This window comes from Artemia franciscana, chromosome 5 (genome assembly GCF_032884065.1).
Source record: "Artemia franciscana chromosome 5, ASM3288406v1, whole genome shotgun sequence".
Lineage (NCBI taxonomy): Eukaryota > Metazoa > Arthropoda > Branchiopoda > Anostraca > Artemiidae > Artemia > Artemia franciscana.
Window position 1 is genome coordinate 27,414,007 of NC_088867.1, and position 18,599 is coordinate 27,432,605.

The following is an 18,599-nucleotide window of genomic DNA, read 5'->3' on the forward strand; positions in this document are numbered from 1 at the left end:
ACCACCACAGTCGTCAACACTTTCGCCTACGAAAAAAAAAAAACCTTTTTCAACTAAAATAGACGGTTTGATTAACTTGATGTATGTAAGATTAAACGCAGCAGGCTAAACGTTTACGTCAGGCACGATTGAGAATAAAATTTAATAATGTATAAGAGGAGCAAAATAGAATAAAGCATAATGCATAATAAAGAAGACTATTTTTGAATTGTTTCTTTTTTTTATAAATACACAACAACACTTAGATAAGATTTTTGAAGCGTTAAAAATTGGAAAAAAAAGAAAGAAAAGACAAGAATCAAAAGGTAGTTTTATTTATACCTTTTATTTAGAGGACTATTAGTTATTTGCAAAAAGAAACAATTCCTCTTAGTCAAGAATTATTAGTGTCTTTTTTTCCAACCTTATAGATGGCTTGGTTTTCCTTTTCTTTCAGTCTATTTTTGAATATTTCACTCTTACAAAAAATTGTAAGCAAGATATCAAATTACTTGACACTTCTTTTTTACAGTGTGAAATTTTATATATTAGGATGTTGTACTACACATAAATCCCATAATTTTTCTTTGGAGATTCTCGTCAATACTTAGCAATTTTCCCCTGTCCTATAATTCATTATGCAACTTTACCACTGGACAAATAAAAGGACTGGAGTTTTTGTTACTCTAGAAAAAATCATGTATTCATGGAAAATATGGACAGTATTGCTGCAAAAAAGTAATTACTAGACAAAGTTTTTTTTTTCGAATATTGCTGAAGATATCCGAAATGGTTATATTAGAGAAAATGTTCTCTATGTGTATAGGCCTTGATCAGGTTGCAGCATAGCCAGAGACTGATTTGCCCATGCTAGCATTTGAATCTGAAGAAGCAGATGCAAATGACAGCGTAGTCTCGCGAGACAGAATCAACAAATCCAAACAAGATTAAGATGATCACTGGAAGAAGTGCTTATTGTTAACGCAGGCGTGTTTCAACAGTTTCAGAGCCTATAATAGCTTTGAAGGTTATTTTTTTTTATTAGAGAGCCTGTAGTTCTTAGACAGACAAATTTCCTTAAGTACGGAAAGAACATAGCACTGACTCTCAGGGATTACTCCAACTATATCCTCACAAAATGATGTAACTGTGCGTGTTATTCCCTATCCTTCCGAGCCAGTATTAAAAACCATTATTTTTTGTTTCCTTATTGCATGTAATGATAACAATAAAAAAAAAGATAGAAGAAAAATACACAACCCAGTCGTTTCCTATTTTTTTTTTGTTTAATTCTGCTAAAAGAAAGAATATATAACAGGAGAGGGCGGCTCCAAAATTTAAATTTTATGATTTAATTATAATATCGAATCGAAAATGTAGCTGACAATCCAGATATCGTCCAAACTAGCACCATTGATAATGGGACAATTTCATAGGTCTTAGCAGATTCTTATATGCAGGGGATATTTATTTCCGCAAAAGGCATTTTATTTCTACCCTATTTCTTTCATTTTTCAGCCCCGAGGATATTCTATCGTTTATAAGTTATAAATTTGATTTACGCGGTTGTCTCTCAAAATCACTATGGATCCTTGTCTTAGAAGCTTAGAACCTTCATTTCATGTCCAAATACAAACAGCCTATGAGATACTTACCAACGAACTTGACTTTCCAGTTCCTATGAGGTAGAGCTAGTATTTCAGGAGTCAACTGGCTCATTTTGAGTGTCATTTGCCCAAAAACAGATTTTAAACCATCTGAGCCGGCCAGGCCAGTACCTTGTTTGCTACGATAGCGACAAACTTGTAACCTGTTTAGTTCAACAACTGGACCATGCTGTCTATCCCGTACCATAGTGCCCTGTACGACCTAAAGAAAAAATCATTACTAGTACTTCATGCTTGTATGCTTGTACGCTGCTTGCATACTTCATGCTTGTCATAGTGTTAAGCCACCTGTCGTTAACAAAATAGCATACCCTCCACCTCCATCCCATCTTGATCAGAGGTTCTAATTTCAACAAAAAGTTCCCCAAGATTTTAAGCAATTTCTACAGTCTATGCCAGCCTAAAAGCAAATCGTGTGAAAAAAAGAATATCAAATTATTTTCTTTGTTTGGTTAAGATATTATTTAAATAGGTTTAAAACTGATTGAAACGTTAAAATACTAACTAAACAGGATGTCAATTTCTAAAAGAAACATTCAAATTAACTGAAAAGGGAGAGTAACAAACAATCGGACTCTGTCTGTGTACAATCTCAAACAATGCTGAAAATATCGGCTTAAAAAAAAGACTTTAATTCATACGAGAGAGTAAAAATTAACTATAAATGACTCTTTATAAATCCAGAAATGCTGATAAAAAAGGAATACACTTGAAACTTTTTAATTGAAAAAAATTTACTTCATAGCAAAATTTAAAGTAAGCACTAAGATTCTTAGTTTTTGACAAATATATATTTAAAAAAAATTACCTCTCAAATGTTTATTTCTTCTGGTATTGTGCCTCAACAGTTTTATATTCGGCAGATTACGCCTATACCCAAAAAAGGGAAAAAGATCTCGATGATTGTCGATCGTATCGGCTTTTAATCGTTTTTAGCACTTCTTTTAAAATATTTTCTCACCTTCTCGCCAAAAGTTCTATTGAATCCATCTGTATTTACTTAGGGGCTTTAGACGTGTCTTTACTTACTAAGCATACTGATGATGCATCCTGAATAATCGAAGTCTAAGCACTTTCTCAGGTTGTGAGAACATTTTCTCCAAGTTAAAACTAGAATACCAGCAGATAGGTTTAAGTTTTAATGTGGATAAAACTGCAGCTGTCGGTTTCAAATGATGGTCTGATAAATCCCTCCAACTTACTGAAACTTGTATCCCCCCTCTCTAAAAGCCTTATTTACCCGGGAATGCCCATTGGAAATTCAATTAAAAAAAACTATTAAGCTTTCCATCCAAAATCTTGAAAAAAAATACAAGGATAGCTTATGCGTCACTTGTCTCTAATATTACACGCCTTAGTCGTTTCCATTTTCTAAACTTTACAATCGTCTAACTGTGCCTCATCTTCCTGCTCTATCTTTTATTCGGCAACTACTTCCTGCTTAAAAAAAAATTGTTCACCTGATTTATTTTAAATTTGCTAAATTCCTTTAGTATTTGCCCCCTTAGACTAGTAACTCTTTTTTGTCTCAAGAATTTGAGCTCACCTTCCCATCTACAATTATTGATAAAAGAGTAAAATATTTTAAGTCTTCCGCCAGTAAACTTAATCACGATTGGTCTTCTCTATTTTTATGATCTTATGATCAGGATATGATTCTTATGAGTTATGTCTTAAATATTTTCTATCATGATTGCATTACGTTATGGATCTTTTTATTATGTTCTTATGATTGTAAAACCTACTTATTTTTGTTCAGTGTACAAATTTCCTTCTATTTTCTCTTTTTACCCCTTATATTGTATTCTGTCATTTAGGGGATCTGCACCCCTTTTTGCATTGACAAGTTATAAATGAATTGAATCGAATATATATATATATATATATATATATATATATATATATATATATATATATATATATATATATATATATATATATATATATATATATATATATATAAATATATATATATATATATATATATATATATATATATATATATACTAGCTGTTGGGGTGGCGCTTCGCGCCACCCCAACACCTAGTTGGTGGGGGCGCTTCGCGCCCCCCCCAAGCCCCCCCGCGCGCGTAAGTCGTTACGCGCCATAATAGTTACGCGCCATTGTAGTTGTGTCCCTATGTCCCACCTGTGAATATAGATATATATATATATATATATGGTTTTAACTACGTAAAACTTGCGAATATACAACATTCTTTGCTGTCCCATTGTCTTTGCATATAAATAGATTGTCAGGTTATCCCCCTGTTTCCCCCGGTGTCCCCGTTGTAGTTGTGTCCCTGTGTCCCGGTCGTCATTTATATTCCCTGTGTCCCGCGTCCCGGTCATCATTTGTATCCCGGTGTCCCGGTCTGTATATACATTCGTTTTTTAGTTTTGTTTTTCTCCTTTATTTTTTTCCTTTTTTTTTCTTTTTTAGCTTATTTAGATTTTTAGATTTTTTAGTTTTTTTTATTAGTTTTTAGTTTTTATTTCTTTTTAGTTTTTTTGTCCCGGTCGTCATTTATATCCCCCTGTTTCCCCCGGTGTCCCCGTTGTAGTTGTGTCCCTGTGTCCCGGTCGTTATTTATATTCCCTGTGTCCCGGTCGTCATTTGTATCCCGGTGTACCGGTCTGTATATACATTCGTTTTTTAGTTTTGTTTTTCTCCTTTATTTTTTTCCTTTTTTTTTCTTTTTTAGTTTATTTAGATTTTTAGATTTTTTAGTTTTTTTATTAGTTTTTAGTTTTTTTTTCTTTTTAGTTTTTTTGTAGTTTTACCTTCTTTTTAGTTTTGTTAATTTTTTTTTTTACTTGTGTCCTGGTCGTCATTTATACTCCCTGTGTCCCGGTGCTTTGTTGATTGCTAATCGAACATTCCTTTTGTCCTGGTCGCTTTCTCTTTGAGTGTCGTCATTTATTTTTTTCTTTTTTAGTTCTTTTAGTTTTTACCTTTTTTAGTTTTTTTTTAGTTTTTAGTTTTTTTAGTTTTTTACCTTTTTTAGTTTTTTTAGTTTTTTAGCTTTTTTATTTTTTTTATTAGTTTTTAGTTTTTTTGTAGTTTTTGCCTTTTTTTTTAGTTTTTTGTCCTGGTCGCTTTCTCTTTGAGTGTCGTCATTTATTAGTTTTTTCCTTTTTTTTTTTAGTTTTTTATTGGTTTTTACCTTTATTTTAGCTTATTTTTCAGTTTTTTCCTTTTTTTTAGTTTTTTTTTATTTTTTATTTTTTTTATTTTTTTACCTTTTTTTAGTTTTTTTAGTTTTTTTAGTTTTTTAGCTTTTTTACTTTTTTTATTAGTTTTTAGTTTTTTTTTGTAGTTTTTGCCTTTTTTTAGTTTTTTCAGTTTTTTTTTTAGTTTTTTATTGGTTTTTACCTTTATAGTTTTTTTAGTTTTTTAGCTTTTTTATTTTTTTTATTAGTTTTTAGTTTTTTTTGTAGTTTTTGCCTTTTTTTAGTTTTTTCAGTTTTGACGTCACCTAATCCAGTTTTTTCAGGTGACGTCACCTGACACATCCATCCACACATCCATCCACACATCCACAGACAGACAACTTATTTTTATATAGATAGATATATATATATATATATATATATATATATATATATATATATATATATATATATATATATATATATATATATATACTAGTGCCTTTTTTGAGTGACCAAAAAGAATGGAGGGCATTTAGCCCCCCTCCCACCACCCTTTTCCTTCAAATTCGTCCGGTCAGTCATTTTGTTCAGCATTGTTGAAAGGTCAAATACCTATGTCTTTGGAGATGACACGACCCCACATAGCCCATGGGGAAAGGTTTATAAGATATAAAATTGGTCCATTGTTTACGTATAGCATTTGTTATTCGGAAATATGTATACATTATCGGTTGGAAAAGGAAGAATTTTTCTGCTGGGGGAATTTTCCACGAGGAGGGGAGTTTCTGGGGAGTGAACTTGTCAGGGAAAATTTTGCACTGGCGGAATTTGCCACAATTCTTTTTATTTGTCGTACTTTCTCTTTGCTGACTCAATTTTACGCGAGGAAATGTTAAAGGTAAAAGTCAAAAGTAAATTTTCATCGAGATTGAAATGAAAAGAGTGTTTTTCCGTGGGCGGAGCCAGATTTCCTGGCATTATTTGAAAAACAATCAGAAATTAAATAAAAAAAAACACATTTTTTCAACTGAAAGTAAGGCGCAACATTAAAAATTAAAACAAAGAGAAATTATTACGTATACGACGGAAGTCGCCACCTCTTCAACACCTCACTCTTTACGTTAAAGTTAGAATTTTATCAAAATCCATTAAGAACGACTCCTAATAAAAAGATTGTTTATTTAGAATAATAAACAGCTTTTTTAAAAGAACTAAAAACCTTTAGCGTAAAGAACGAGGTGTTGAACAGGAGGCAATCCCCCTCATATACGCAATAATTTCAGCTCGTTTTAAGTTTTAATGTTGCTCCTTACTTTTAGTTTAAAAAGATGTGTTTTGTTTTTTAAAAATTTATGTCTTTTAGGGTTGAGGTGGTTTCCCAAAGCCTGGTCTCTTAGGATACAAACCTGGTCTCTGGAAATTCATCACGGTGAAAATACACTTGGTATTTTTCTTAAACAATATTCTAATGAAAGGCAAGTGAAAAAGAAGAAACTTAATGTTGATGATACACTACGAATCAAGCAAACTACTATTTTTTTTGAAAAGAGGAATTACTTGTGGTTTACTGAACTTTAAAGTGTCAAAAGTTTTAGACACTAAACCTGTAACGCATCGTCTACGTGATATGAAAGCTGTTGAAATTCTTAGGGTTTTTTACGAGTATGAATTGTAAAAAGTTAAAAACAATGGAATATATCAGACTGAAAAGATATTAACGAGTCGAACACGCAAGGGTTAGAGACGGTTGCTTGTTCGTTGGCTAGGATACAACTGTGACTTTGATTCTTGGATTGCCACTGTAGACGTTCACAATGCCTAATGATTTCTATGTCAGGTTCATGTCCAATATCTCTGATCCCCTCTATGATGATCTAAATAAAACAAGTGATTTTTGGACAAAACTCTCCCCCGCCATCAAATTCGAGGGAAAGTATGAAGTTGTACTTATTGATGTATTCTTAAAAATACATATGATATCCTGAGAAAAGATCGTATACATGATATAAAAGTTAGACCAAACGATTGGCCAGTATATGGCGAGGAAGAGGAATCGATTAAATCACTTGACGCTGATTTATATCCACATCTAACCCTAAAATACAAAGACTAAGGCAGTATGACTGATTTTGTTGGGCAATCAATAGAAAAATGTCATAATGTAATAACGATGCATTCAACTTTAACTATCCAAAGGAGCACGGTAGGATTAACAATAGCTCTCCAATCGAGGGTAAAAGTGGTGGCAGCATTAGTGGAGTACTTTTTATTAGTACAATTTATGCGTAATTTGTTGAGACATCAAAACTCGGTAATACCAATGTCCCCCTCCTGCAAGTTCTTGAACGAAAAACAACTCACGAGCACATTCAACACTACAACATAAAACACCTTCAATATATTCCAGTAAACACTTCGTATTTGGAGCTCTATCAGTTAACATTAATGCATTGATTACATGTCATTCTCGATCCATTTAGTGAGATGGCTGATAGAAAAAACACTTTTATTCGTCCAGATATTGATTGCTATGTTGGTACTCTTAGACCACGACAATTGGGTCATGGAATGGACTGTTACAGGGCATTCGTCAGCCTCTGGGAAGGATTTTAAAGAAAGTGTTCCACAAAATCTCAGGTCCGGCGCACGATCCCTCGGCGAGCGATTGAAATCCCGACAAAGCGGAAAGAATTTAAAAAGGGCGAGAAACACTCCATCACTCATCAGTCTCAACTCAGATCAGAAGCGAAAAACATCACTCTTGACAAAGAAGAAAAAGTAACCAACAGTAAAAATTGTTAGATCGAAAAAAGCATTTCTTTTCCAAGAAATGGCATATCTACCACACAAAGAATCTCAACCCTCAGACACCTCATCTATAAATCTCTCAATCGATGGGAGTATAGTACATGGTTACTATGAACAATTTTATCCACAACAACTACTCTCTGAAATTGTCCATCTTCAAATTTATTCCAGTGAAGATTATTTCACAGATTTGACTTCCACACTTATATATTTGCATGAGATTGTAAAAAAATCTAACAATAAATAACTAAGTGCAGCCAAGGGGTTATCCTATGAAAATTGCGTACTACACAATTTGTTTAGAGAAATAAATGTCTACATAAATGGAAAGTTGGTGAGCACAAGCAATAATCTTTCAAACTATGCAAGCTATATACAATTCATGTTGATGATTAAAAAGTCCTGTAAGAAAGTGAGAGGTTAAGCCTTTGGATATAAATATACAAAGGACACTGACACTACTTATATACTTAGAGGGCAGACAACCAGTGATTTACACTTGGTCGGTAAAATAAACCATGAAATATTTAGTATACCTCAATGGTTGCCTCCTAATGTTAAGATTAACATAAAGCTAAAACTTGCTCCGTCCAACTTTATTTTACGAAAGGTACTTGCCACTACATCTGAAGCAACAGTCTCTCTCACCTCGGCAATACTTCCTGCATGAAAACAACAGGTAATGAGTTCTATGACTTTGGCAATTGAAAAACTAAGAGTTAGTGGAAATAATATCTAACTGCTCGTTCCAAATACAATCATTAATCAACGACACATTGCAACAGGTTCACTCACGTCTACGTCTCGTCCTTTATCAATGACAAAATTCCTCCAAAACTCACCTTGGCTTTTGTAGAAAGATTAGATCATAGACAAATTCCCCACATAAATGTGAAATGTTAGGACTTTCATCTCTTGTATGTAAAGTATATGGAAGTCCACACTACAATTTATCCTTTGGTCAATCCCATAAGACCTAATACGAATGAACAATACACTCCATAGGTCAAGATTCCCAACTATTTGACGGTGAAATGTTTCCAAAAAATCATGGTATCATTGTATTGGATTTGTCTAGTACTCAAGATATGAGTATTGTCCGAACAGGCATAGTACGTTTAGACTTTACCTTTGTCGAACCATTGACGGAGACTATAGCATTAAGATTGTTAAAGCAATTTGAAACCTATTTGGAAATTACCCCCGATGGCAGTGACTTGGCACCATGAACACAAATCAAATAATCAATGTATTCAATTTGGATCCCTACATGTCCAAATACAAATCCGATTGCATAGCCTCGGATTTCCTTGGACATATTCAAAGTTTTAACAATACTCTTATCATTGTTAGTAGTAGTCCGTCAACAGTAAAGACGGGGCATTGGCCATGCATATTTCAAACAGCAAAGAATATTGAAGTTTTCGATCTTCTTGGCCTACCGTATGCATTCTACATGCCTCACATCAAAAACTATTTTGAGCAAGGTGGAATATCTATTATTCAAAATATGATGCAAGTACAGGATTTATCGACCAAAAGCTGAAGTTTAATGTATTATTATATTTTAATTTCAAAATGCAATCCCTATTGTATTTATCCAGCCCGAATAGAACGGTGCGCTAGATTTGGGATCCTTTTTCTGAGAGGGCAAGGGTTCGAATCATAGTGTAACAAATTATTTGAATTGGGACGGTGGTCAATGGCGTGACTCTGTAAGCTCAGCCAAAGTCAAACCAGCTGAAATCTACCCAGAGAAATTTGGAGAAGGTATACAGGATGGCTGGCCACAATCCCCCATTGCACTCCAGGCTGAGGGCCTTGAGACGAATATCAGTACGCCGGTTCGGACCTTAAGGGTCGAGTGTCATATCCTCGTTTTCTAGTGAGTGTCAAGATTAAAAATGATTGGATTTGAAAAACAAAAATCATGCGAAATCTAGTGATTTAGAAAAAAAGTTTAGATTCTAGATGATGATTTTCAAGAGTTATCTCTTCAAAGGAAAATATTCTCTCAAAGAATGGTTAACGAAATGATGAGAAATGATTCTTCGCCTTTGGATTATTGTAGGGAACTTTTAAATCGTGGGCCAGATAAATCTATTCAATTTATTGATATTCAAATTGAGACAAAACCAAACAATATTGGCGGTTTTCTTTTGAACACTAGACTAAAACAACACATAAGTAGACATTAAAAAAAATCCTGTCTAAACAGGTGAAATTGATTTGATGTGTGACATCACTCGATTACTCCTACTCCCAGAAGATATTTATTTCATCGATCGCAAGTCAGTTTTTTGGAAGAGAGACAGTCAACATCGAAAAAATGTTTTACACATGTCCATTATGTTTGTAAACATTGGACAATTGGTCATCGTGAGAATTGTACTATTGTTGATGACTCTAATGGGAACTGTAGCTTATGTAATCCATATAAATCAAATAGAGCATATGCAGTGCAAATTAAAGATTGTTATCCCTGCTTGAAGATGTTTGTGACTCTCACGCTATAGGATCCTATGCTCCAATTGTCACAATGATAAATGTGGTCAATGGGAATATACTTGCCCTAGAATGATTGGAAAAATCCCAAACGTGATTTCAGTTTATTTTTAAAAGACTGTTGTCGTCGTGGTTTTAAATTGTTTCGGGGGAAAGAACCTGGTCTACGCTTCAATTACTGGAATAATAAGAGAGTGTTTTTTATGACATCACTGTGAAGATACTGGCTACAATGATTATATTGAACTATTGGAACTAACTATATTGAACTAATGAAACTATTGGTTACAAGAAATGTAACCCTGACTTATAATTACCGTTGATTAGCTATACATGGAGGAAAAAATCTAAAAAATGAAGGCACTGTGTACATACAAGTTTTTAGAGCATTTCACTCTTAGGGCACTGAAATTTACATTACAGAGATAGGAAAGGGCATTTTCAACTAAAAAGTTAAATTAAATATAATAGTGCATGAAAATCACAGCTTATGTTGTTAACAAGGAAATCCAAGGGTATGCAACAGGATTTGTATTTGGACATGCAGAGATCCAAATTGAATACATTGATTATTAGATTTGGGTTCATGGTGCCAAGTCTAATAGAACACTGCCATCAGGTGTAATTTCTCAATAGGTTTTAAATTGATTTAGCGAGATTAATGCAATACTCTCGGTCAATAGATCGGCAAAAGTACACTCTAAGCGTACAGTGCTCGTTCGGACAATACTCATATCTTGAGTAACAGACAAATCCAATATAATGATACCATGAGTTTTTCCAAACATTTCATTGGTTATACCATTTTCAAATAGTTAGGAATCTCGATCTAGGGATTGCATTGTCAGTTCATTTAGGGTCCTATAGGATTTATCAAAGGATAAATTGTAGAGTGAAATTCCATTTACTTTACACACAAGACATGAAAATCCAAACATTTCAAATTTATGTGGCGATTTGTCCATCATCCAATTGCACTACCACTTTTTACAAAAGCCGAAGCGAGTTTGAAAGTATTTAGCCATTGATAAATGACGAATCGGGGTAGGTAGGTGAACCCGTAGCAATATGTCGTTGATTCATGATTGTATACTGAACGAACATTTTGGTATTATTTCCACTAACTTTTAATTTTTCGATTACAAAAGCAACAAACTCATAACCTGTTGTTTTCTGAAGTACTGCCGAGGAGAAAAAGACTGTTGCATCAGCTACAGTGGCAAGTATCTTTCGTAAAATAAAAGTGGAAGGAGTAAGTTGTAGCTTTATATGAGTCTTAACATTAGGAAGCAATCATTGAGGTGTGCTAAACATTTCATGGTTTGTTTTCCCGACCAAGTGTAAATCGCTGGTTGCAGCCTCTTTAAGCATATTGGTAGTGTCAGTGTCCGTTTTATATGCATATCAAATGGCCAAACCTCTCAATTTCTTATGGGACTTTAAAGTAATTAATTTGAATTGTTTATTAATTGCATACTTTGAAGGAATATTGCTTATGCTCACCAACGTTCCATTTATGTAGACATTTATTTTCCTAAAAAAATCGTGTCGTGCGCAATTTTAACAAATCGTGTCGTGCGCAATTTTCATAGTATAGCCCCTCGACTGTACTTGGTGTTTTATTGTTAGATTCTTTGACAATCACATGCAAATCAATGAATGTGAAGTCAAACCTATGGAATAATATCCACTGAAATAAATTTGAAAATAATCGTACTTTTTCAGAGTACGATTGTTGTAGATAAAATTGTTCATAGTAACCATGTTTACACTCACTTCGAAATTTTCTACTTTGAAAAGATTTAGAGGTGAGGTGACTGAGGGATGAGATTCCTTGTGTGGTAAATATGGTATTTCCAGGAAAAGACAACATTTTTTCCCTTTTCAAAAATATTACTAGCTCGATTGATTTGAAATGCATCACCAACATTATTTTTCTTCTTTTTCACTTGCCTTTCATTGGAATAATGTTTAAGAAAAATTTCAAGTGTATTTTCAATGTGATGAACTTCCAGACGACTAAAATTGGACAGGGATCGATGAGGGCGTTGATTATAAATCAACATGATTTATGTAAATCTAGAATAAAAACAGCAGTAGTTTTCAATTTAAAATATCTCGAGATTAAAATTCAAATTGGTCTTATCAATTGTTCAGCCAATACCATCTTTATTGGACTATGCTGTGATAGAGTATTGTATTATATTTCAATAAAGCCTTTTTTACATGTGGATTAACAAATTCACTTCTCCGATCCGTTTGAATTTTTCTGTAACAATTTTCTCTAAAAATAGATTCTAGGGCTTTAGCAACCGCATCACCTCTCTTTGAACGCAATGGAATGGCATATGCATCGCGACTAAAAAACTGATTGCAAGTACAATACATTTGCACGGGTTAATGTGACATCTTTGAATCTCACCTAGAGTTAAAAGATCTGCTTGTAATTGTCCTGTGGTGGCGCAGTGGATTTGACCTTAGCTTGGTAATACGGGACCCAGAGATCGAATCACGCTGCAGGAATGCCCTGCAGGGCCGACGCAAGGACCTTAGTAGTGAAGAAGCGTCGTTAATTCCTGAATAATAATAATAATCTGCTTGTAATATATGCAACGATAAAAAAGGCTTTGGTTTTTCGATAACGACTACCGCGAACTCTATGATTTCGATGAAGAGTGTAGCTAGGTTCACTCTGTAAATAGTCTCTCGCTAGCTTCTTTTTAAGTCTAGTGACTTGACCAAGTGTGGTGGGGGACCTTAACCTTTCTATTTCACCAATATTCTCATAAAGGTCTTTGAAAACTTGAGCCATTCTGAACGTGAAAACGGTGTGAAGCATCCGCCTTTTGCATACTAATAGGTTATGCGCTGATATTAAGACGCCTTCGTTTGATGGAATTAAATCATCACCAGCACTTCATGTGTTAGTATTTTTTGAAAAAGACTTGAAAACACATTTTGATATATCTCCATTAATTATCTTAATCGATTTAAAGTATGTTTATTCCAAGTAAGTTTGATTTCTTTAAAAAATTATACAAGGGATTATCAAATGATTCAAATCTTACACGATTAGCAATAAAAACTGTTTTTATTTCTTAGTGAAATTTTTTGCATGGTAATTTTAAAACTTACTGTATTTTGATATTTTTCTTTTTGAAACTGTCCGGTGTTTTTTTTTCTTCGTGAAACTTCTTGTATATTGATTTATCCTTTTTGAAACATGTTTTAGGTTTATCTTTTCTTGGTGAAACATGATGTACGTTGATTTTTTATATCTGAAACTTGACGTAAGTCCATTTTTATCGTGAAACATACTGTATATTAATTTTTTTCTTTAGGAAACTTATAGTATGTTGATTTTTTCTTCCTGAAACTTGTTATACGTTAATTTTTTGTGTGTCTAAACATGTCGTATTTTTATTTTTTCTTCATGAAATTTGTTTATGTTGATTTTTCTTCGAGAAACTTGTTGAATGTTGAGCTTCTTTTGCGTGAAAATTGTTGTATGTTCATTTTTCTCTTCGTGAAGGTTGCTATATATTGTCAAACAATTCGTGGTAACGAACTGTAGTAAGGAGCGACCCGGCTCAATAGTAACCGAAACTCTAAGAAATCGAATTTTGATACCAATAGTTACATAAAAAATCGCATTTTATTGCTGATTTTATATATATAACTTTCATCAAGATTAGTCTTATCTATCAAAATTTACGAGCCTGATAAAATTTGCCTTATTTTAGAAAATAGGGGAAAACACCCCCTAAAAGTCATAAAATCTTAACGAAAATCACACCATAAGATTCAACGTATCAGAGAACCTAATTGTAGAGGTTTCAAGCTCCTATCTAAAAAAATGTGGAATTTAGCATTTTTTGCCACAAGACAAATCACGGATGCGTGTTTATTTGTTTTTTCCCCCAGGGGTGATCGTATCGACCCAGTGGTCCTAAAATGTCGCGAGAGGGCTCATTCTAACGGAAATTAAAAATACTAGTTCCCTTTTTAAGTGACCAACAAAATTGAAGGGCACCTAGGCCCCCTCCCACGCTCATTTTTCCCCAAAGTCACCGGATCAAAATTCTGAGATAGCCATTTTATTCACCATAGTCAAAAAAGTTAATAACGATGTCTTTGGAAACGACTGACTCACCCGTAGTCCCCGTGGGAAAGGTTGCAAGTTACAAACTTTGACCTGTGTTTTCATATAGTAATGGTTATTGGGAAGTGTACAGACGTTTTCAGGGGGATTTTTTGGTTTGGGGGGCGAGAGTTGAGCTGGGGGGGGGCTACGTGGGAGGATCTTTCCATGGAACAACTTCTCATGGGGGAAGAGACTTTCGATGAAGGGGGCGCAGGATATTCTAGCATTATTTAAAAAACAATGAAAAAATAAATATGAAACGTTTATTCTACTGAAAGTGAGGAGCAGCATTAAAACTTAAAATGAGCAGAAATTATTACACATATGAGGGGTTTACCTCCTCGTAATACCTCGCTCTTTACGCTAAAGTATTTATAGTAATTTCAACTATTTATTTTACGGCCTTTGTGATTTAAGGGTCATTTTTATGGAATTGGGACAAAATTTAAGCTTTAGTGTAAAGAGCGAGGTATCGACGAGGGGTGAACCCCCTCATATACGCAATAAAAACATACGAATATAAAAGTTCGTTACGTAAGTTAATTCGTAAATTACGTATATTTTTTTACTAATGAAAATGTTTGTAAAAAATTAAAAGTTCTAGTTGCCTTTTTAAGTAATCAAAACATTGGAGGGCAACTAGGCTTCCTCCCTCGCTCCTTTTTTCTCAAAATCTTCCGATTAAAACTATGAAAAAGCCATTTAGCAAAAAAAAAATAATATGTAAATTTCGTTTTAATTATTTATGTGCGGAGAACCAAGATCAAAACATGCATTAATTAAAAAACGTCCAGAAATAAATAAAAAACAAGTTTTTTTAAAATGAAAGTAAGGAGCGACATTAAAATTTAAAACGAACAGAAATTACTCCATATATGAAAGGGGCTTTTCCTCTTCAACACCCCTCTCTTTACGCTAAAGTTTTTTACTGTTTTAAGAAGTAGAGTTAAGAAAAAGAGTCAAACTTTATCGTAAAGAGCGGGGCGTTGAAGAGGAAAAGCCCCTTTCATATACGGAGTAATTTCTGTTCGTTTTAAGTTTTAATGTCGCTCCTTACTTTCATTTAAAAAAACTTTTTTTTATTTAATTACATATAATATACATTAGTAAAAAGGTGGAAAACCTAATTTCATTATATCGTTAAGCATTCTTTGAGATAATATTTTTCTTTAAAGAAATTACTCTTGAAAATTATGATCTAGAATCAAACATTTTTCTAAAGTCACTAGATTCCGTAAGATTTTTGGTTTTTCAAATCCAATCATTTTTAATCCTGACACTCGTTAGCAAAATATCCAGAAAAGCTGTAACAAACTCACTCCTTTTTACATATTGATTCAGACCATTGTCTTCAATATATTTAACTAGTGAATTTAATCGGTCTTGTAATCTTTGTACATGCATCATATTCAATTTTACTGCAAAGCATAACTGTTCTTCCATCTTGAGTTTGCTAAATGATATTACATATCTTGCAAACATCTCGTACCATTCTAGGGTTCTCTGACAACCCATTGTAATTTTTACTGCTACGTTATGCACTCTAGGCTTCATTTCTCCATTGCTAGAGCCTTTAATATCCAATAGAGTAAAAGCATCCACAACTAAAGAATTTGCCAAGAATAATATCCTCAATGTTGACACACAGAACTCTTTTCCAATACTGAGGTGAGTGAGCCATTTGATCTAACAACGGGCCTGTCTTTGACCTTACAAACTAGTGTTTGTTGGATTATAAAGGTCCCTGGTACCAAAACAAGTCATGCAAGATTACGTGATCGTCACATGAAAATATTGAACCAAGATCATTTTTGTTACAAGCGGGACTTCTCCACGGACCTTGAACTCTAAAAAGTCCTATTAGGTAACAAGCACCTACATCTTGAAGAAAACATTTGCATAAGTAAACAAACAATCCCTTATTACGTAACAGACATCTACATCTTTAAGAAACGTTTGCATAAGTAAAGAAACCCTTGCTTCTTGAAAATTTTTAAAAACGAGCCGGGATCGGGATTCGAAGGCAGTACTCGACGGTCGGATCTAAAAAGCCCCCACTACTTGAATCGAAATCAAGCAGTTGTGGGCATCAAGCTATGGCTAATTGTAGAACTAGAGCTAAGAGCTCATGTGTCACTTGTGATGAGGTCGAAAGAACCAAGAGCCAAGAGCTCATATGGTATGAGCTCTAGCAAAATACTAAGAATCAACAGATTGCTTTAAAAGGAAAATCAGAGGCTTAATTCCGGTCGGGATTTAAAATAAGAGCTCTGAGTCACGAAGTCCTTCTAAATATCAAAATTCATTAAAATCCGATCACCCACTCGTAAGTGAAAAATGTCTCAATTTTTATAAATTAGATTCTCCCTTCAGCCCCCCAGATGGTCGAATCGGGGAAAAGGACTTTATCAAGTCAATTTGTGCAGATCCCTGACCTACCATTTTTCATCGTCCTAGCACGTCTAGAAGCACCAAACTCGCCAAAGCACTGAACCCCACCCCCTAACTTTACCAAAGAGAGTGGTTCAGTCTGGTTGCGTCAATCACGTATCTATGACATTTATAAGCGTTTTCCATGATTTTCAGTTTCCCCGTCCATCTTCACCCAATGTCAAAAGATCAGGTCGGGATTTGAAATAAGAGCTCTGAGAAATGAGTTCCTTTTAAATATCAAATTTCATTAAGATTCGGTCACCCATTCTTAAGTTAAAAATACCTCAATTTTTCTGATTTTTCCAAATTAACAACCCCCAGCTCCCTCAAAGAGAACGGACACGTACCAATTATGTCAGTCTCGTATCTATAACTTGTGCTTATTCTTCCCATCAAGTTTCAGCCCGATCTCTCCACTCTAAGGGTTTTGCAAGATTTCTGTTTCCCCCCTCCAACGCTCTATGTCCCCGGATCCTATTCGAATTGAAAATGGAGCATCTGAGACATAAGATTCTTCTATATATCAATTTTTATTAAGATCCGACCACTTATTCGTAAGATATCTCGATTTTCACGTTTTCCAAGAATTTCGGTTTCCCCCTCCAACTCCCTTTAATGTCACCGGATGTTGTCGAGATTTATAATGAGAGTTTTAAAGCACGAGATACTTCTAGATATCAAATTTCATTAAGATCTGATCACCAATTCGTAAGTTACAGATACCTCATTTTTTTCTAATTTTCCAAACCACTCCCCCCCCCCCAACTCCACCAAAGAGAGCGGATCCGGTCCGGTTATGTTAGTCGCCTATGTTGGACTTGTGCTTATTCTTTCCACCAAGTTTTATCCTGATCTCTCCTCTTTAAGCGTTTCCAAGATTTCTGGCCCCCCCCCCGTAATGACAATGGATCCGATCGGGATTTAAAAAATGAGATCTGAGTTTCGAGGTCCATCTAAATATGAAATTTCATTCAGATACGATCACTCTTTCGTAAGTCAAAAATACCTCATTTTTTCTATTTTTTTGAAATTAACCCTCCCCCCAAATCCCCCAAAGAGAGCAGATCCGGCCTGGTTATGTCAATCCCGTATCGAGGACTTGTGTTTATTTTTCCCACCAAGTTTCATCCCGATTCCTCCATTCTAAGCGTTTTCGGAGATTTTAGGTTCCGCCCACCAACTTCCCCTTCACCGGATTCGGTTGGGATTTAAAATAAGAACTCTGAGACACGATATCCTTCTAAACATCAAATTTCATTAATATTCGATCACTCCTCCGTAAGTTAAAAATACATCATTTTTTTAATTTTTCAGATTTAACCCTCCTCCCCCAACTCCCCCAATAAGAGCGGATATGTTCCGGTTATTTCAATCACGTATCAAGGACTTACCATTATTTTTACCGCCAAGTTTCCTCCCGATCCCTCCATTCTAAGCGTTTTCCAAAATTTAAGGTCCCCCCAACTTCCCCCAATGTCATCGGATCCCGTCGGGATTTAAAAGAAGAGCTCTGAGACACGGTATTCTTTCAAAAATCAAATTTCATTAAGATCTAATCACTCCTTTGTAAGTTAAAAATACCTCATTTTTTCTAATTTTTCAGAATTAATCCCCCCCCCAATTCCTTCAAAGAGAGCGGATCCGTTCCGGTTATGTCAATAATGTATCTAGGACTTATGCTTATTTTTACCACCAAGTTTCATCCCAATCCCCCAACTCTAAGCGTTCTCCGAGATTTTAGGTCCCCCCCTCAATTCCCCACAATGTCACCGGATCCAGTCAGGATTTAAAAAAAGAGGTCTGAGACACGATATTCTTCCAGACTTCAAATTTCATTAAGATCCGATCACCCCTTCATAAGTTAAAAACACCTCATTTTTTCTAATTTTAAGAATTACCCCCCCCCC

At 34.4% G+C, this 18,599-nt stretch overlaps 1 protein-coding gene across 1 annotated transcript in view; it reads right to left on the bottom strand.

Annotated features, from left to right (window-relative positions):
• Positions 1 to 18,599, bottom strand: part of LOC136027197 (probable E3 ubiquitin-protein ligase HERC2) — a gene marked incomplete in the record, with an annotated part of 290,251 nt that overhangs the window by 11,439 nt on the left and 260,213 nt on the right. The window contains 2 exon segments of the mRNA XM_065704213.1: positions 1 to 26; positions 1,635 to 1,848. Of these exon segments, the coding sequence (XP_065560285.1) occupies positions 1 to 26; positions 1,635 to 1,848 (240 nt within the window).